General features: G+C 37.2%; 1 protein-coding gene across 1 annotated transcript in view; it reads right to left on the bottom strand.

The window, feature by feature from the left end:
- Positions 1–21,883, bottom strand: part of GREB1L (GREB1 like retinoic acid receptor coactivator) — a 272,602-nt gene that overhangs the window by 100,377 nt on the left and 150,342 nt on the right. The window contains exons 5-7 of the mRNA XM_082640432.1: positions 16,150–16,326; positions 3,518–3,694; positions 1,164–1,286 (exon numbers count right to left, since the gene is read on the bottom strand). Coding sequence (XP_082496558.1) covers positions 1,164–1,286; positions 3,518–3,694; positions 16,150–16,326 — 477 coding nt within the window. The remainder of the gene's footprint in view (positions 1–1,163; positions 1,287–3,517; positions 3,695–16,149; positions 16,327–21,883) is intronic.

The following is a 21,883-nucleotide window of genomic DNA, read 5'->3' as shown; positions in this document are numbered from 1 at the left end:
ACAGTTTAAAAGTTAGACTTTTAAAACCCAGGATGAAGTGGATTTAGCTGAGTACAGACACATAGCAAGAAGTGCCCCAGATAAAGTTAGCTTTATTATCACTACAGTTGTTGTTAACATAGTCTAATAATCACTTCCATCTTGAAAATAAGTGCAAACGATTTACCAGCTCATTAAAATTTGACATAAATTTGGAAGAGGATGCTAAGTAGTGAAATGAATAAAGACAGCCTTTTTTTCAACTTGTTGTGTTTGAGTGGATACTGGCAAAGCACATATGCTATGAAGTTTGTGGGTAAAATAGCATGTCTCAAAAAACAACTGAACTGAAAAAAAATTCACAAATTCTTTTAAAATACTTTTCTTCTTGCCTAAGATATAACCTAGACTGGTTCTGAGTAATTTTCTCAAATACTATCTGCAGTTATCTTTTCAGTTACAGCCCTCCAGGCTTTCAGCCACCTGGAAACATTAAGTCCCCCTGGAGTCTTATCCTGACCTGAGTTCAGGCCTCTATACTGGAGGAATTTTCAGAAGCTTTAGACTAGTAACTCATCTGCTCAGTATCAGATCAGCCACTCTGCTGATCCAGCTCTGATACTGTAACCTAGTTTCAGGCACTAAAATTTTATCTGGTTATTTGTAACCAAGCTCCTATCTTGTACCACCTGAAACTAGGTCCTAGATTCTTCCACTGTGATCCTTCATCCTACTTTGGGACTTTACTTTGTATCCAAGTTGGTGTAATACTCCCTATACTGTTGAGCAAGCCTAGTTAGAGCCCTACTGTAGAATTCCAGTCTTCATGAATATGTCCCCAATACATGCCACCTGATGGCTATGATGCAGATTTCTCTCACATCTGTATTTCTACTTATTGCCTCCTGTCAGACTCCTCTAGAGACAGGCCCTATGCTTGAACTAAATTCCCTACCAACTGTCAGTTCCTTTTTCCATGCCTTGCCTAGCATTGGCAGGGCTGTTGGGATTTGGGGTCCTGCTCCTCCACAGACTGATCCATCTCAATGCTGAGTTCTAATTCTAATAGTAACTCAATACCGCTATTTAAAAATAGGTCAGTTCAAACCAGCCAACAGTAAGTTTAAAATGCCTCATTAAATATACATCTGCCACTTGAAATTCCAAAAGAAAATACCCAATACCTGTCTGAATGAATCCTGATTTGTATCCATTAGTTGTGCCATTTTCTGGGGCCACGGTTGATGACACTGAAGAGTTTGGTTTAATAGAGTGGCAAATGGTAGAGGATTGTCGGCTTCTACATTCTAGAAAGGAGTAAGAATCACATTATGTAAGGAAAACAATATTCTGTTAAAACAGGTGAGGGAGACACAATCCATAAAATCTCTAAAATAAACTGCTGCTCCTCAAGCGGCAGCACTTTCTTTAACAGAGATTCCCCTTCCCCAACCTTGACTCCAACAGAATGTTCAAGCTGGTGAACACAATTCGTCTTCCTAGAGCCAAATGTCATGTTTGGAAGGCAAAGAAATAGTTACAAAGAACAATTAGGCATTTGTTCCTCACAGACTAGCTCCCAGGAGAAAAATTACTCATAACCTATATAGTCATGTTAGTTTCATGGGTAATACTGAGGTTAAAATATCAATAATTTATAAAAACCAAATAAGCTTTCAAGCACCAGTTAACCTTCTGTCCAGGATTGATTTACGTGTAGAATAGTAATCTAGAGTCCTTCTAGGCTGCCTTCAACCTTCTCTACTCAACTTTAATTTATGTCCAGAAACAGAAGCAAAGAAAATATTATACACAGAGGAGAAAAATTAGAAATTCTCAAATTCTTATTATTCTCAGTTCTTATTAGAGGAAATAGGTAGACAATATTCAAGGTACTTACTGATCATACAAAACTAAGCTTCATTTTAAATGAGCCAATATTACTTGAGGCTTTGGTGTAATATTTTAATAATACTTTGTACTGATTCAGGTAGATAGCAAATACTGTGACAACCTGTGTCACAGGTTTTCGGGGCTCTAAATTCCAACCAAATTATACTATATGTTGTACTATATTAGTCTTTAAAGGTAGCATGTGAAAAAGAAATATAAATGGTTGTAAATGACAAAGTTAATTATAGTGGGTCCTTTAGAAAATTTCCAAGTTTATTGGATACATGCAAAAGTTAGAGGCAGTTTTCTATAACCTTCTATCTATGACGTTCCTTGAAGAGCTACTGTATTTTGACTGAAAAGGATATCTCCATGTTATGTATATTATATGCAAATATGTAGTTTGATAGGTATGTACATATATACAATTCCAATTCCAAACTAGAATGACTATAAATGTGAGGCTCCAGAAGCCACCCAGGATCATTGTATCACAAACTATTTCACAAATGTTATTATTTACCAGAAAGGTGAATTGTCACTGATCACTAAATAAGAACTTAAAAATATTTTATGCAACCAAAGCTAAAAACAAAAGCTAAAAAAGGCAGTTAAAAGGCAGGGAGGTGATACCTATCCTATTTTTACTCTTTTATTAGGGTTCATGGCATTTAAAATGATTTTTCTAGAGGAAAATTCTTTAGATTTTATCAGGATAAAGAGTTATCTATAATTTACCATGCTTACGATTTAGTGGTCACAGCACTGATCACAGTCCTGATGATCCCTGGCTCAGAACATGTAGCCATTTCCTAAGGAGTTATATAATCTCTCCTCAAATGCAACCAGGAGTCATTATGGTGAAAGATTCAGAAACAAATCTTCAGTTGTAATTTGGATTTACTATGCTATTTTTCATGGTCAGGCCAAAATCTTGCACAAACAACAAATAGAAATATTAAAGACAATTATTCTATTGTCTTTAACAATAGAATAATATGAATAATGGAGGGGAAATCTCAGCATCTAAGAAACTGCTCCAAAGAATAAGAATTAGATGTCCCACTACATTAAACAATGTACAGAACTTGTGGCAATTCCTATCAACCACAAGATGATGTGACATTTCAACTGGATTTATTTTCAAAAATAAGTTTAAGTTCTTCCTAACTGAAGAGGAACAAAACTTTGTCAACTTAAGACTGCCTTTTCCCAGGTATTATGAAGAGAGCATTATTTATTCCAAAGTTTGCTTAGTTCTAATAGAAAAATGAAGACCCAAGAATTACCAAAGACCCTAAATAAAGTAGAAAGAGCATCTGATCAGGAAACTGACACTTTGAAGTCGTCTCTAAATGACAGAAGAGCTAGAAAGAGCCCATTTTCCCCCAAGAGCTGTATTCCACACCCCTAAGTGACAAGTACAAGGAGAAATGCCCTTTCCCAAATTTCAATAGTTTCTATTAAAAAACAAAAAGGAGCAAGTCAAATAACCTGCCAGAGGGCTTTACATTTTTGGATTGTCTTCTGAACTTGGGATATTTATCTATTCCACACCTGGATTCTGAACCCCGTATGGGTCACTTATCAATACTATCGTAACATTCACATTCCCTTCCCGTTCCCTCCCGGAACTTGACGCTACCTTTCCAGCAGATGAGAGGTCCCTTCGACAGTACACCCTGGGAGCTTCTGACTAGGTAGTACTTTAAGTGCTTCTGCTTCTTTGGCTGGGTGGTGAGCTTCAAGTTTATGTGGTTGGAAAATTCCGTGAAATACCGAAATCCTCTTTCTCCACAGCCGATACAGTTTCCAGAAAACCCTAAAAGGAAGAAAAACAAAGTTACTGGTGGCCTTGTATGTTGTTGCAGTACTTTCACATATAAAAAACATAGAAATATTCACTCTTTGGCTTGACAACTTCCTAATTTTGAGGAAATAATTCAAAGGAAAAAAACATGTACAACAATTTAGCAGTTATTTTATAACAGTGAAAGACTGAAAATAATTTTTAAATGCTCTAAAAGGATAATGGTTAAGGAAATAGAATAGATAGTATCATATGATAGAATTTATATAGTTAACATAAAAAATATGAAAAATTCTGGTCCTAGAGATATCTATTATTTCTTCCTTACATATTCCCTTCTTAACCTACTGGCTCTGGTTCTCCACCCTACCCACCATGTGGACTTAACTCCACAGGCACAATTGATTAGACTGTGGACCAATATTTGACCCAATCTAGGATAGTCAGAGTCTCTCTCCTGGAACGCTGAAATAAATACAAAAAGAATCAGTCAGATGGTACTGGACCCTCGATATGTAAGGTTTTGTAAAGCTGGAACCCAAGTCAGGGCTATGCCATCTAGGGTGTGGGAGAGAGCAAACTGAGAATTGTGAAGAGGAAGCTGGTCTCCAGATAGGAGAGCACGAACAGAGATGTATAAACTCAGGGCATTGTCAGCTTCCTAGTTTCTATGAGATCTGGGGAACAGAAGTTCCCTAAGGGTCCCATTTCCTCTCTGTTCAACCCCTCTTTATTCAAACTAGCTCATTATTCCTTAGACTTAACATCCAAACAATTCTCACTCAGATTAATCAAACAAAATAAGACTTTCAGTGATCTTCTTGGAACAGAGGACATGGAAAGAAGAAGAAATGGAGAAGGCTGGGAGGATGAGAGGTCATGTTTTGCTTGACTGGAAATCGACTTTTCAATCTCCCTTATTACACAGAAGAAAAGTGGACAGTAAGAGAGTGAGTTCTTCTGGTTGTGAGTTATGAGGACATAACACATGTATGGTCATAATGGCAAATAAGGGCATTCCAAATTTCATAAACACAATATCTCTATATACAAATAACTAACTGAAAATAAATTCACTTATGGAATAATACAATCTTTTAAAACCACCAAACCAACCTGTTTTATAATTAACAAAGATATATAAGGAGAGTAGAGAGAGACCATGAGGATTAAAGACAAAATATCTCACAATGTCCCAATCTCAGGATGCTAACAATCAATTCAGAACATTTAGAAATGGGCATTCCAATTTATTATTATTTATTCAATAATTTTTTATTGAGCACCTACCTATATGCCAAGCATTTTGCTAAACACTGGAAAAACAGTGGTGAACAAGAGATAGTCCCAACTTCTGGTCAGTTACATAAAATTAATAATTCTATATAATTAGCTTATTACCATCACTTTATAGAAATATAAACATCAATATAATTTCATAAATTATTTAAAACATATTCAGTGATGGATTGCATTTGAGAGCATTTGGCTATTTGTCTAATACCTTGGAGCTGTAGGCCAAAAAAAGAAAGATGTCAATGACTGCCTAGTTCACCAAATTCCTAAAGCCAACCATCCATCTAACCATTCATCCACCCATCCACCCGTCCACGCATCCATGAATGCATGCATCCATCCACTAATTCATGCATCTATCCACCTGTCCATCCATCCATCCAACAAATATCTGTACTCTACTATGTGCTAGGCACTATTTCAGGTACCAGGTTTTTAGCACTGAACAAGGAAGACAAAACCGCTGCCTCCACAGAACTTACTTCCTGATGTGATCATTATGCCTTGATAGAACCTGCCTTTTCCCAGGTATTATGAAGAGAGCATTATTTATTCCAAAGTTTGCTTAGTTCTAATAGAAAAATGAAGACCCAAGAATTACCAAAGACCCTAAATAAAGTAGAAAGAGCATCTGATCAGGAAACTGACACTTTGAGGCAGATGCAACATACCCAAAACACAATAAAACTAAGAACCTTCATCTGAAATAGAGACAGTGCCAAAAAATGAGGCTTATCTGATAGGTCCAAGTAGTTCATCGAAGATTAATGTGAGAATTAGAATTAACAAATTACTGGGGTTAGATTTTATCTTTTATCTTTTCCTCTACCTGTTTTCTGAGGTGAAAAGCAAGACTTGAGTATGAAGAGGGAGAAAAGCAATGGATCTGGATAATCTTCAAAGAAGAGAAACTTCACATTAATGATGAGAATTAACAATATAAAAGAGTAAGAACTTTAGAGTCCATTTTTAAAACTCTGTATAGTTTCTGTATTAACTTTGGTTCAAGAGAGATTTTATCTGCTCAAAGTTCTTGCTGTCACTATCACAATAAATAATATCTCTTACAGCCAAATTATCTTTCTAGTTTTTCTAGCAATCAGGTCTTCGAATTGCATGACAGATTTGGGGCATATGCGTGGCCAAGTGATCAATTTATTTTAAAATTAACTCCCTCACAGTCTTTGGAATCTGCATAATTTATATAAAAATTTAGACAAATTGATATTGGAGTCCACAGGGATTCTAGAATATTTTAAGCTTAAAAAATTTTCCCACTATATCTTTTTAAAATTTTATTTGTTTTTATATTTACGTTTTTTGGCCACACCGTATGGCTTGTCAGATCTTAGTTCCCCAGCCAGGGATCGAACCCAGACCCTCCTCAGTGAGTGGAGTCCTAACCACTGGACCACCAGGGAATTCCCTCCACTATATCTTAATGCATACTAAAATCAACCATCATAAGTAAGAACTGTTAGATGAATATTAACTTTTTGACAATAGAGTAATGAACATATAAAAATCTCATTGTGTTTGTTCAAGAGAAAACTTTTACCATTTTACTGTACTACACTTTTACTTGGAGAAGTGGTTAATAGAAAATTATTAACAAAGTTTCATGTCTATAAGGGTATTTAATAAATATGACAGAATGGCAGAATAATTACCATTTAAAGAGCAAGTACTATATGCCAGGCACTGTACTACTGGCTACCTTATAAACATCATCTGTTTGATCTTTATAATCCTGCCAGGTGGGCATTATTGGCTCCTTTATATAGATGAGGAATCTGAGACTTCAAGAAGATAAGTAGCTTGCCCAAGTTCTTAAAGTGCTAACTAAAAAATCTGGGATTTAAACCCAGTTCCAATTCCAAAGCCCATGCTCTTTGGTTTCATATTCCCAATTACAAAGGATTATAAAATCTATTATTCTGATGGTGTTTTCTGTGTGAGTTCCATGATGTATTCCAAGACGATTCCTCTAGTCATGAAGAATCATTGACCACAAAGACATTAGAAGAGATTTTTCTATGTCTTCAGTCAGAGCCACATATGAACTGCTCCATTCGATAAAACTTTGATGCTTTTAAAGTGCTAAAGAAGCTTCCCAAAGTTGTTCTACCAGAGCCAACTAGGTTCTTAGCTCTGTGATGGGAAAGACTATGTCTTATCATTAGTGTGCCCACATATCATAACCTAACGTGATTTTTGGAACAAATACTGTTGAATGAATGAATGAATGAACAAACGAATCCTTGGATCTTCTTTACTAATTTAGTCCAATGTATAAACTTTACCGTAGGTGTCTATATTAAACCATCTGCTCAATTTTACGGAAAGAAAAAAAATGGATATTTTAACAAATGAGAGTCTAGGAAAATGAAAATTACCACTTCTTTTCCTATGAACCAAGAGAAGGCTTTGAACAGTAATTTAAGGAACGTTTATTAACCATGTGCAGGATCACTTTCTGACTCAAGATATTGGTCTATGTAGTTCTAGACTTTCTGATGATGCTTTATAACTAGGAAGAATGCATCAAGCTAAACAAACACACAGCTCACTGTAAATACAATTCTTGAATTCTTTGCCCTCTTCTTTCTTCTTCATTTTTACTGATATTTGTGTTGAGGACATGTATCTGATTCTATCTACAGTAACAAATTCTGAGAAACAAAAGCAACTCCAGAGAAACACAGCAGCAAAAAAAAGTAACAAACCTCACATGCCCCTTTCTTCCTTCCTTTCTTTCTTTCTTTTCTTTCTTTTTTTCTTTCCTTCCTTCCTTCCTTCTCTTTCTTTTTCTTTCTTCCTTCTTTCCTTCCTTCCTTCCTTACTTCTTTCTCTCTCTCTCTCTCTTTCTTTCTTTCCTTCTTTCTTTCTTTCTTTCTTTCTTCCTTCCTTCCTTCCTTCCTTCCTTCCTTCCTTCCTTCCTTCCTTCCTTCCTTTCTTTTTCTTTAGGCCACGCCACATGGCAGGCATGCGGGCTCTTAGTTCCCCAACCAGGGATCGAACCTGTGCCCCCTGCAGTGGAAGTGAAGAATCTTAACCACTGGGCTGCCCTGGAAGTCCTTACATGCCCTCTTATTTGCTTTTTTAATTATTAAAAGTTAATTTAAGGGGTTTGAATCAAGATGGCAAAGTAAGAGGATGTGGAGCTCACTTCCCCCCATGAACACATCAAAAATACATCTACACGTGGAACAATTCTCACTGAAAACTAACTGGAAACTGGCAGGACTCCTGTACAACCAAGGCTGTAGCGATCAGGTCGAGACCTGTGCCCCTAGAAGAAGACTCAGAGAAAAATAGAGATTATGCGGGTGGACACCCACCCTGTGGAGTGAGTGGTCTGAGCCACAGATTGGGTGCCCCAGTCCTGGGGTTTTACGTGGAGGAGACAATACCACTTGGCTGGTTGGAGGGCCACTGAGACAAACAGGAGGGCTGAGGGAAGCCTAGACTATGCTCATGAGGAGTGTGCACGCTGGCTTGCCCCCAAGCAAGGTGGAGAGAGGTCTGCTCTAGCAGCTGCCGGGTTTCTCACAACCACCTCGCCAGGTACCCCAGTCCAAGCTGAGCGAAAGCTCTGGTGCTGCTCACTCCATGTCACAGTGTGGCACAGTGTGGGATGTAGAGGTGACCTGGTGCCACAGCAGCGTCTGAGTGGGTTGGTAGCAGCCATCACTTACTCAAGCAGCACGTCAGAAGCGTTCCAGATCTCTGACGCAGATGTTCCACCATAGCCCAACCCCTGATACACACTGAGACTCCATGTGGGTCCCACTTGCACTGCAGAGCCTCGGGGCAGTGATCGGCTGTGAGGGACAAAGGGGACTTGCCCCAGAGGCTGCATTTGAGTGGAGCTGCAGGTAACTGCAGAGGCAGTATATCAGACCTCTGTCTGTGGCCGACATGAGCCAAGAGCCTGCACAGGCCCCACTTGCTTCAGCACTCCACCCCTCTGGGGCAAGGGCCCCCATGCAGGGAGAGGAAAAAACACACACTTAAAGGGAAAAGAGCCAGCATGAGCCTGACCCTCATGGCTTCTGCTCCAGCAACTTGGGGTCAGACTCTGCCCCCGATACAGTGGTGATGGCCACCGAGCAGAGGGGAAGCCCTGTATCACACCCAACTTCACCTCTAGCCACTCCATCTCCAGCCCCACCTCCTACCTATGTGACAGCTGCCAGCACACCCTGAGGAAGGATGTGACTTGCATCCACGTCACATCCAGCTCTCCCAGCAAAGGCATAGGCCACATGCAGTCTGTATAGGGATGCTCCCACATAAGGACACCCCTTCAAGACTGAAATAAGTAACTGTTTCACCTGAATTCATAGAGGCAGGGAAAGCTGAGCAAAACAAAAAGACAGAGGAACTACTCTCAACTGAAAGAGCAAGAGTAAATCCCTGAAAAAATAAACAACAAGACAGAAATAAACAATTTACCAGATAAAGAATTCAAAGCATTGGTAACAAAAATATTAACTGAATTAGGAAAAAGAATTGATGTACACAGTAAACACTTTAACAAGGAGCTGGAAAATATAAAAAAGACCCAATCAGAAATAAAGAACTCAATAGGTGAAATAAAAAACACACTAGAAGGAATGAATAGGAGACTAAGATACAGAAGAACTCATAAGTGATCTGGAAGAGAGAGTAATGGAAATCATACAATCAGAACAGCAAAAAAGAAAAACAAATTTAAAAAAATGAAAACAGGGCTTCCCTGGTGGCGCAGTGGTTGAGAGTCTGCCTGTCGATGCAGGGGACACGGGTTCGTGCCCTGGTCCGGGGGGATCCCACGTGCCGCGAAGCAGCTAGGCCCATGAGCCATGGCTGCTGACCCTGCACGTCTGGAGCCTGTGCTCCGCAATGGGAGAGGCCACAACAGTGAGAGGCCGGCGTACCACAAAAAAAAAAAAAAAAAAAAAAAAAAGGAAACAATTTAACAGATCTCTAGGATATAATTAAGCATACCAACATTGTCATTATAGGGGTCCCAGAAGGAGAAGAGAGAAGGGGATAGAAAATATATTTGAGGAAATTATGACTGAAAACTTCTCAAACCTGAAGATGGAAATAGATATCCAGCTTCAGGAAGCACAGAGAGTCCAAAAAACGATGAACTCAAACAGACCCACAGCAAGACATGTAAATAATATGACAAAAGTTAAAGATAGAGAATTCTAAAGGCAGCAAGAGAAAAACAAAGAGTCATATACAAGGGAATCCCCATAAGGCTGTCAGATGATTTCTCTGTAGAAACTTCACAGGCCAGAAGGAAGTGGCATAATACATTCAAAGTGCTGAAAGGGAAAAACCTGCAACCTAGGATACCAGCAAGAATATCATTCAGAATAGAAGGAGAGATAAAGAACTGCTTAGACAAGCAAAAACTAAAAGAGTTTGTCAATACTGAACCTACCCTAAAAGAAATGTTAAAGGGTCTTATCTAAGTAGAAAAGAAGTAAAAGTCTACAGAAAATGGAAAATCCCACTAGGAAAGGCAAATATATAGTAAGAACTGAGGATCAACCACTTAAATAAGCCAATACAAAGATTAAAAGACAAAAAATTATAAAAACTATAACTACAATAAATGGTTAAGGGATAAACACATGAAGATGTAAAATATGACATTAAAAACACAAAATGTGTGGGAGGGGGGTAAAAAAAGTAGATCTTTTAGAATATGTTTGAATTTAAATGAATGACCAGTTTAAAACAGTAGATATACTTATAGGTCAACATATATGAACCCAATGGTAACCACAAATCAGAAACCTACTAGAGATACACAAAAACTGAAAAGAAAGGAACTACTGAAGAAAATAATCAAACCACAAGGGAAGAAACAAAAGGAAGAAGAAATGAACAGAGAAGAGCTGCAAAAACAATCAGAAAACAAGTAATAAAATGGCAATAAGTACATATCTATCAATAGTTACTTTAAATGTCAATGGATTAAATGCTCCAGTCAAAAGACATAGGGTAAAAAAATAATAATAACAAGAGCCAAACTTATAGTAGTAGAGAGTAGAATGGTGGTTACCAGAGGCTAGGATGTGGGGGGAAAGGGCAGATTAAAAAAATAAGGAAAAATGGTGGTTGTCAGGGGTTAGAGGGAGGGGGTAATGGGGAGTTAGTGTTTAATGGGTACAGAATTTCAGTTTCGCAGGATGGAAAGAGTTCTGTGGTTGGATGGTGGTGATGCTTGCACAGCAAGTTGAATGTACTTAATACTACTGAAATGTACACTTAAAATGGTTAAGGTGGTACATTTTATGTTATGTGTATTTTACCACAATAAAAAATTGGACACACAGAAAAGACATAGGGTGACTGACTGGATTAAAAAATAAGACCTTTTTATATGCTGCTTACAAGAGACTCATTTCAGAGCTAAAGACACACACAGAGTTTAAGTGAGGGGATGAAAAGAGATATTTCAGCAAACAAAACTGACAAGAAAGCAGGGGTAGTAATACTTACATCAGACAAAATAGACTTTAATACAAAGGCTATAACACACAAAAGACAAAGAAGGGCATAATATAATAAAAGGATCAATACAAGAGGAGGATATTACACTATTTAACATATATGCACCCAATACAGGAGCACCTAAATATATTAAGAAAATACTAACAGACATAAAAGGAGAAATCAACAATAACACAGTAATAGTAAGAAACTTTAACACCCCACTTACATCAATGGACAGACCATCCAGACAGAAAATCAATAAGGCAACACAACAGACCATTGGACTTAGTAGATATCTACAGGACATTACATCCAAAAACAGCACAGTACAAATTCTTTTCAAGTGCACATGGAATGTTCTCCAGCAAAGATCACGTGCTAGGCCACAAAACAAGTCTCAACTAATTTAAGAGGATAGAAATTATATCAAGCATTTTTTTCCCAAGCACAACAGTATAAAACTAGAAATCAATTACAGACAGAAAAATGGGGAAAGAACAAACACATAAAGACTAAACAACATGCTACTAAAAACCAATGGGTCAATGAAGAAATCAAAGAGGAAATCAGAAAATACCTCAAGACAAATGAAAGTGGAAACACAGCACTCCAAAATCTATGGGATGCAGCAAAAGCTGTTCTAATAGAGAAGTTCATGGCAATACAGGCCTTCCTCAAGAAACAAGAAACATATGAAATAAACAACCTAACCTACCACCAAAAAGAATTAGAACAAACCCCAAAATCAGCAGAAGGAAGGAAATAATAAGGATCAGAAAGAAAGAAATAATACAGAGATTTAAAAAAACAATAGAAAAGATCAATGAATCCCAGGAGCTGTTTTTTTTTGAAAAGATAAGCAAAATTGATAAACCATTAGCCAGGCTCGCCAAGAAGAAAAGGGGACACAAATAAACAAAATAAGAAATGAAAAAGGAGAAATAACAACTGATACCACAGAGACACAAAAAAGCTATAAGAGAATACTACAAATACCAACAAACTGCACAACCTAGAAGAAATGGACAAATTTCTAAAAACATACAATCTTGCCAAGACTGAATCAAGAAGAAACAGATGATTTGAACAGACTGATCACTAGCAGTGAAATTGAATTTGTGATAAGAAAACTACCAGCAAATAAAAGTCCAGGACTGGACAGCTTCACATGGGAATTCTACCAAACATATAAAGAAGAGCTAATACCTATCCTTCTCAAACTATTCCAAAAATTGAAAAGGATGGAATACTTCCCAAATTCATTCTATGAGGCCGCCATTACCCTGATGCCAAAACCAGACAAGACATTATAAAAAAAGAAAATTACAGGCCAATATCTTTGATTAATACAGATGCAAATATCCTGAACAAAATATTAGCAAACTGAATCCAACAATATATAAAAGGATCATACACCATGATCAAGTTGGACTTATTCCAGGGATGAAAGAATGGTTCAATATTTGCAAATCAATCAATATGATACACCACATTAACAAAAGGAAGGATACAAATCACATGTTCATCTCAGTAGATGCAGAAAAAGCAATGGACAAAATTCAACATCCATTCATGATAAAAACTCTCATCAAAGTGGGTACAGAGGGAACATATCTCAACATAATAAAGGCCATTTATGACAAATCCACAGCTAACATCATACTCAAAGGTGAAAAGCTGAAAGCCTTTCCTCTAAATTCAGGAATAAGACAAAGATGCCCACTCTTGCCACTTCTAGTATTGAAAGACCTAGCCACAGCAATCAGACAAGACAAAGAAATAAATTCAGATTGGAAGGGAATAAGTCAAACTGTCACTATTTACAGATGACATGATACTTTTTATAGAAAAACCAAAAGTCTCTACCCCAAAACTATTAGAACCAATAAACAAATTCAGCAAAGTTGCAGGAGACAGATTAACATACAGAAATGTGTTGCTTTTCTATACACCAATAATGAATTATCAGAAAGAGAGAGTGAAAAATAATCTAATTTAAGATCACATCAAAAAGAATAAAATACCTGGGAATAAACTCAACCAAGGAAATGAAAAACCTATACTCTGAAAACTATAAAACACTGACGAATGAAACTGAAGATGATACAAAGAAATGGAAAGATATCCCATGCTCTTGGATTGGAAGAATTAATATTGTTTAAATGGCCATACTACTGAAGGCAATCTACAGATTTAATGCAATCCCTATCAAAATACCCATGACATTTTTCACAGAATTAGAACAAATAATCCTAAAATTCATATGAGACCACAAAAGACCCTGAGTTGCCAAAGCAATCTTGAGAAAAAAGAACAAAGCTGGAGGTATCACCCTCACACTTCAGACTCTACAACAAAGTTACAGTAATCAAAACAGCATGGTACTGGCACATAGACACATAGATCAATGCAACAGAATAGAGAGCCCACACCTAGGTTAATTAATCTATGACAAAGGAGGCAAGAATATGCAATGGAGAAAAGACAGTCTCTTCAATAAGAGGAGCTGGGAAAACTGGACAGCTACATGTAAAACAATGAGATTAGAACATTTCCTCACACCATGTATAAAAATAAAATCAAAATGGATTAAAGACCTAAATGTAAGACCTAAAACCTAAAACTCCTAGAAGAGAATGTAGCCAGAACACTCTGACATAAATCGTAGCAATATTTTTTTTGGATCTGTCTCTTAAGGAAAAAGAAATAAAAGCAAAAATAAACAAATGAGACAAATGGGACCTAATTAAACTTAAAAGCTTTTGCACAGCAAAGGAAACCATAAACAAAATGAAAAGACAACCTATGGAATGGGAGAAAATATTTGCAAATGATATTACCAAAAGGGGTTACTATCCAAAATACATAAACAGCTCGTACAACTCAGTATCAAAAAAACAAAACACCCAGTCAAAAAATGGGCAGAAGACCTGAATAGACATTTTTGCAAAGAAGACATACAGATGGCTAATAGGCACATGAAGAGATGCTCAACACTGATGATTATTACAGAAACGCAAATCAAGACAACAATGATATCATCTCACACCTGTCAGAATGGCTATCATCAAAAAGGTCTACAAATAACAAATGTTGGTGAGGATGTGGAGAAAAGGAAACCCTTGTACACTGTTGGTGAGAATGTAAATGGGTGCAGCCACTATGGAAAAGGGTAATGTGGGTTCCTCAAAAAACTAAAAATAGAACTACTACATGATCTAATAATTCCTGTACTGGGTATATAGCCAAAGAAAATGAAAACACTAATTTGAAAAGACACATGCACCCCAACGTTCATGGCAACATTATTTACAATAGCCAAGATATGGAAGCAATCTAAGTATCCATCAACAGAAAAATGGATAACGAAGATGTGATACACACACACACACACACACACACACACACACAATGGAATATTACTCAGCCACAAAAAAGAATGAAATTCTGCCATCTGTTGGAACGTGGATGACCCTAGAGGGTATTATGCTTAGTGAAATAAGTCAGACAGAGAAAAACAAATAGTGTATGATATCACTTACATATGGAATTCAAAAAATAATACGAATGAATGTATATAGCAAAACAGAAACAGACTCACAGATATAGAAAACAAACTAGTGGGTACCAGTGGATAAAGGGAAGGGGGCGATGTTAGGGGTCAGGGATTAAGAGATACAAACTACTAGTATAAAATAGATAAGAAACATGAATATATATTTCAGCACAGGGAATTATAGCCATTATCCTGTAATAACTTTTAATGGAGTAAAATCTGTAAGAATATTGAATCACTATGCCGTACATTTGAAACTAATATAATATTGTAAATGAACTATGCTTCAATTTAAAAAAGAATTAAAAACTAAACCCAGGCTTCCCTGCTGGTGCAGTGGTTGAGAGTCCGCCTGCCGATGCAGGGGATACGGGTTCGTGCCCTGGTGCAGGAAGGTCCCACATGCCGCGGAGCGGCCGGGCCCGTGAGCCATGGCCAGTGAGCCTGCGCGTCTGGAGCCTGTGCTCCACAACGGGAGAGGCCACAAGAGTGAGAGACCCGCGTAACGCAAAAAAAAAAAAAAAAAAAAAGTAAACCCACACTTTGTTATTTCCCATGATGTAGGAAAGCTATGTTGTGAAAAAAGTCCAAAGTAATACTAGAAAGTAAAACAATTCTGACATAAAGTTAAAATATTTTACATCATAGGTATATTCCTAGTTATCTTGATTGAACTAATGCTAAATATAAAATGAGAATCACATCAATCAAGTGTAGTTAGAAATAATGGGTGGTATAGAAAAACTACCAATGACTTACAAAGTGGATAATCCACAGTTGAATAATTGAGAGTTGATTTGATATCAGATCCAGATCAAGGACTCTATGGAGAGTGAATCCTACTTTATTTCACAAAATATTTATTTTTGATAAATTGTATGGTGTTCTTTAATGCCTAGTTTAAAAAAGTCTCTTCATTAAGGTGAATGTTTTGAGAGTTAATAAAAAAGTAAAAGCTAATTTTTAAGAAGTTACTAAATGAAAAAGTGTTTCTTAAACTAATATGTAATCCCCAGCTAATTCTGTGATTTTAAAAATTCTGTGATAATTTAAAATAAACTTGTATTTTAACTCCTTTATCTCAGAAGGAATTTTATAGGTATGAAATACTCACCTAAAAGTGCATTTTTCCCATGATCATCTGGTAGAAATCGCTTGTCTACAGCACACACTAGGATGTGTTCAGGAAGATTGGGAGACTTGGCCCCCACCAGGAGGAATCCTGCTGGGATGTCGATTTGTTCCATACACAGAGATACCAAACGCAAATCCTTTCCTGCTTGACAAAAACCTAAAAAACAGTAAAAAGGACACAGTGGAATGTTTAGAGAGTTTATAACTCCTCATCACCCATTTGGAGAGTTGATTACCTGTGGGAATCACTATTAAGGACTAAATTTAAAGTCCATGTACTCCAACCAAAGACACATCTATCATATGTGCTCCTCTGAGCAGAGCTAAAAAGACACTAAAAGGAGGTATTTCCAACTGTTTTAGCCAACACTGATGACTTTATATTTTCTGATCCCCAAGTAAGCAAATGATAAATACACAGCAAACTCTGAAAAACATATGGAATTTTTATGTGCACATGACATAGTATTTTTACTTTCAATGAAAATTCACTTCTCTAAATGGGGACAGTCATAGAATGCAGATGTTCTCCATTTCATATAGGAAGAGACTAAAGCTCGGAGTTTGGTGAATCATAAATGAATGGATCAGAACTAGAACTCAGAACTGTTTAGGTTACTTGCACTAGGTAAGACATGACAAAACCTTACATATCAATTTACATTCCCACCAACAGTGCAGGAGGGTTCCCTTTTCTCCACACCCTCTCCAGTATTTATTGTTTGTAGATTTTTTGATGATGGCCAGTTAAAAAAAAAAAACAACCTTACATAACCACTTTGTAACCATAATGTATTACATTAATTCATTAGTTCGTCATTTATTTAAAATGATTTGCAACAGATGCTGTCCTAAGCCTGGGGATAGAGCTGAACAAAGTATACCTTCCTCAAAGAACTCACTTGTAGTCAATTAGAAGAATGTATAAGGAACTGATAGTTACAAAACAATATTACAGAGGACAGCTATGTTCTGCTACAAAGCACCAATCTCCACATCTTCTGGGAAATGATTCCCACCACTCTAGTTATGTGATTTCCCTGGACAGCTGTGATATTCCAGATTGAGCTGGAGCTGGCACCCAGTCCAAGATGGGCCACTGGAATATCCCACCTTTCTGGTCATAGCTGATCAGTCCAGGTGTGGGTACCCGACATAAACCAGGACAATGGAGGATGGACACCTAACTCTCACACACAAACCCGAGGAGACCACCATCATTATTGCCCAATACAAAGTGGGCCAGAACCATGCTAGGTTCTCCCAGCATCAATTCATATTATGATGTTAACCCAATGCCAAGAAACAGTTGGATGCCATCAGTTAGTATATGAGAAATAAAAAGAAAACAACATCCAAACATTGTATGAAGCTATGGTGCATAGGAATCTGCTGCATGGTCTGGATAATTAAACCTCAAAAGCAGACACAATGAATTAGAAAAAGCAAGAAATCAAAGACTAGAATGATAAAGACACTGGGCTTCAACCATTTCAAGCTTGTAGATCCCCTTTTAACATTAAAAAATTCAAATATAACTTCTAGTGTTCACAAATTGAGAAAAATAATATCAAAATGTTATTGTGAATTCTTTAACACTTTAAATGAATCTGTATTTTATTATTCACAATATCATCTATATTTATTTGGACAATAGTCATTTATACATGTGAGTCGTATTATTTATTCAGTTTACAAACATATTTTGGAGGCTATAGATACATAGAACCCTTAAAAAATCTGCTGTCCCCATCCCCATTAAGGGACAAAACTCACAGGTTTGAAAGTTGGGAGATGATGATGATGATGATGATGATGATGATGATACTAGTGGCAGTTAAAATTTATGGAGTGCTTAACATAAGACAGGTACAGTGCTAAACACTGCAGAGATTTTCTCATTTAATTCTGTCAACAACTCTAGCTAGATATCACTATCTCTTTTTCATATGGAGAAAATGAGGCTCAGAAAGGTGAGAGTATTTGTCCAAGGTTACAAAATGAGTCCCATAATGTCCAGTGATGTAAGACATGGAAAGTTTGCTATATAAGAACAGGTAAAAAGCGTATTATTCAACTTGGCCAAAAAAAGTGCTTAAGAATAGTTATAATCCAGAGCTAAAACCTGGAGAGGTGAACACAAACTTTTTCATGAAATTCTGAAATACTAAATCTAGGGGCATTTTAAAGTCTTAAAAGAAGCATTAATTTTTTTAATCAAAGGAATTATTAATTTGTGTAGAGACAGTAAACCTAGAAACATATCTCCCCTAGGAGGTAGCACCTTTATTATGACTTTCTCCAAAAAGCAAAACATAAAATACCCTCCCAAATAGTGTAGAAAATTCAATGATGAGAGGTTTACGATTACCTATTGTGGAAACAGGATGCTTGAGGAGCTTTCTCTGTCACTAAGAAGTAGTACTACAACCTTTTTAAACTTTCAGTCATTCCATATTAGAAAGAATAGAAAAGTCTGTACCAATCTGTACCAATTTGCAAATTATTACAAGCTTTTTAGAACATCAGAGTGATATGGAACCTCAAGGTCATCTGATAACAGGATTTTCCAACAAGTAGTTATCAAAATCCCAGAGATTCATAAAGGTATTCCATGATACTTGGGAACTATAAGTGAAACTAAAATAGATAACATTACCAATTTCTGAAAACTAATAAATAATTATTCTAATATCCTACTTTCACTTTGTTTATTATTATTATTTTTAATAACTTTATTTATTTATTTATTTTTGGCTGCATTGGGTCTTAGTTGCTGTGTGCGGGCTTTCTCTAGTTTTGTCAAGTGGGGGTTACTCTTTGTTGCGGTGCACAGGCTTCTGATTATTGTGGTTACTCTTGTTGTGGAGCACGGGTTCTAGGGCACGTGGGCTTCAGTAGTTGTGGCTCACGGGCTCTAGAGCACAGGCTCAGTAGCTGTGGTGCACAGGCTTAGTTGCTCCGCGGCACGTGGGATCTTCCCGGACCAGCGCTCAAACCTGTGTCCCCTGCATTGGCAGATGGATTTTAACCACTGCACCACCAAGGAAGTCCCTAATATCCTACTTTTAAAACAGAATGTTCTAAGGGCTTTCCATGCTACACATGTAGGGGTAGTGGAAATCAGCTGAACGAACTCAGGACTCACTCAGCTGAACCCCATATCAATGTATGGTTTTGATTATTACACATTTTAAAATTGATTTTATTATCAGTCACATGTATTGATGTGTTGCTTAATTTATATACCCATAATGGGCTGTTGGCTAATAATGGGAAGCTTAGGGAACACGGATTTGATGGACACAGTCATTTTATAAATGTACCTAAGATGCTCTCTACTAGATATGAAAGTTAGATTCAACCACAGCCCCACTCATCAAATTATAAAATTATATAAAATGGGGCTTCCCTGGTGGCGCAGTGGTTGAGAGTCCGCCTGCCGATGCAGGGGACACGGGTTCGTGTCCCAGTCCGGGAAGATCCCACATGCCGCGGAGCGGCTAGGCCCGTGAGCCATGGCCGCTGAGCCTGTGCATCCGGACCCTGTGCTCCGCAACGGGAGAGGCCACAACAGTGAGAGGCCCGTGTACCGCAAAAAAAAAAAAAAAAATTATATAAAATGCACCAATATGTTTCTGGGGCACCAAAAAAAAAAAAAAAGCAATGATAAGGTAAAATTTTAGTGATTATAATCCAATGTGGCTTTTCATGTAAGAGGAAAAAGGCTACCTCTTTCAGCAGCATGTTATTTGTAGAGAAATTCTGCAAACAAAAGCCTGAAACACTTTCATCACGTAGAGCAAAAATTATAAAAACAAATTAGTACATCCTTTTAATTCTAAAACATACAAACCCCAAAATTTGGGTATTAAAAGTAGATTTTGAGTCTTTTTTTGATGCTCGGAAATATTTAAATACACTTGGCTCCCCTTCTCCACACCCCCAAAAGTATAATATTTTATTTTTGAATTTGTCAACAAAACATGCTTTTCCTTACACAACCAATTTAAAGTAAATTAAACAGCAATGACTGAATGATAAAATGTAGGCAATATACTCTGATATTATTCATGCATGAGAAAATATTAATATACTAATCTAAAATAAATATTTTCTACTTAAAATCTATTCTTTATCACATGCCATATAGTGACAGAATTAGTTTTTAAATTCCTAGGGGGTTCAAAAGATTATGTATTACTATGAGAGATTTGTAAATCAAAGATTGGGTAACACTAATCTATCCCAATCTCTTTAGTATGTAAATGAGGAAGCTAGGGCCCATAAAGGTTAAGAAAACAGCCCAAGGTCAAATACCCAGCAACCCACCAAGTTGGGACCCAGGTCTCTTGACTCCAGGTTACAGCCTCCTTCGTCCTTGTTAACATCACTCTGACTCACAGAATGCTTCACCTTCCCTGGTCTGATGTAGGACCCTCTCCTATAGCTTCTTCCTTGCCTATCCTTGCTGAGTCTCATCACTCAACTTTCCAGGCTGAATCCTGGGGGTTACTTGACACAGTAGCCCCTGCCAGCCATGGGCTATGTCAGCATCCACCTCTCTCACACCTGCTGATGAATCCTTAAAATTCATGGTTTTGCAAGTCACAAAGGTGTCCCTTGATTAGAGAGTGACATTTCTGATGAGCTTTCTCAAAGCAATACATTGCAGCCAAAGGGAGATTAAGGGGGAAAAGTACAATTTCAGTTTTGGGCTAAACAGGGATAGAGTAGAGAAGACACAGTCAGTGTGGAAAATATCTGAAGAAAGCAGGATTTTCTCTGGAAGAAAGATGATTTCAGAGTGATTTCTGTGGTATAATGAAAACTACACAGTCCACTCAAATTAAGAAGCACAAATAGCTTTCAGTGCTACAGCATTTGAAGGTTTTCCCATTTATGATATGAGGACACCTAGAGGTGAAAAGTAATAATTATTAATGACGATTCTAGGAGAAGAATGTTTTTCTCATAGAAGGAGGAAACAAACCTCCTCTTAAAATTTTTTTCAGAAAGTGCTTGTGACAATGAAAAGAGAAAATGTCCTATTTTATCCTAAAAAGAAAACCGTAATCATGGGAGCATATAAAAGGGGCACAGGAACCAACTGAAATTGCAACCAATGGCCAAAACTGGAAAAATTGGAGCAAAAAAATAAAATAAAGTAGTATTGGATTATAACCCAAAACATAAAATAAATATTCATAAATGTATAATGATATAAATAAATGACTATATAAATTAATAAACAAGGGAGAAGGGACAAATTTCCATGCAGTAGAATTCCAAATAATGTATTAGATACTCTGCCCTCAAGGATGTGGAGCATAACTCCATATTCCTTAAGTGTGGGCTGAGTGCAGTGACTTTCTTCCACAGTATGGTAATGGGGGCAGGGCGGGGGGAGAGTGGAGATAACACTATCTCAGCCAGGTGATCAAGGTCAACATCAATAGTCATAAATCATGTTGATAGTACGTACCCTTGATATAGTATGATTAAAATGGCACTTTACCTCTGTGATCTTCCTCCCCCAAACCCATAACCCCAGTCTAATCAGGAGAAAAAGATCAGACAAATTCCTATAGAAGGTCTGCTAGAATATACCTGACCTATAATCCCAAAAACTGTCCGGGTCAGCCAAAACAAGGGAAGTCTGAGAAACTGTCACAGCCAAGAGGAGCCTGAGGAGCCTAAGGATACATAACAAC

Source organism: Mesoplodon mirus (assembly GCF_964341445.2).
Source record: "Mesoplodon mirus genome assembly, chromosome: 13".
Taxonomy (NCBI): Eukaryota; Metazoa; Chordata; class Mammalia; order Artiodactyla; family Ziphiidae; genus Mesoplodon; species Mesoplodon mirus.
This window is presented reverse-complemented; position numbering and strand designations above follow the sequence as displayed.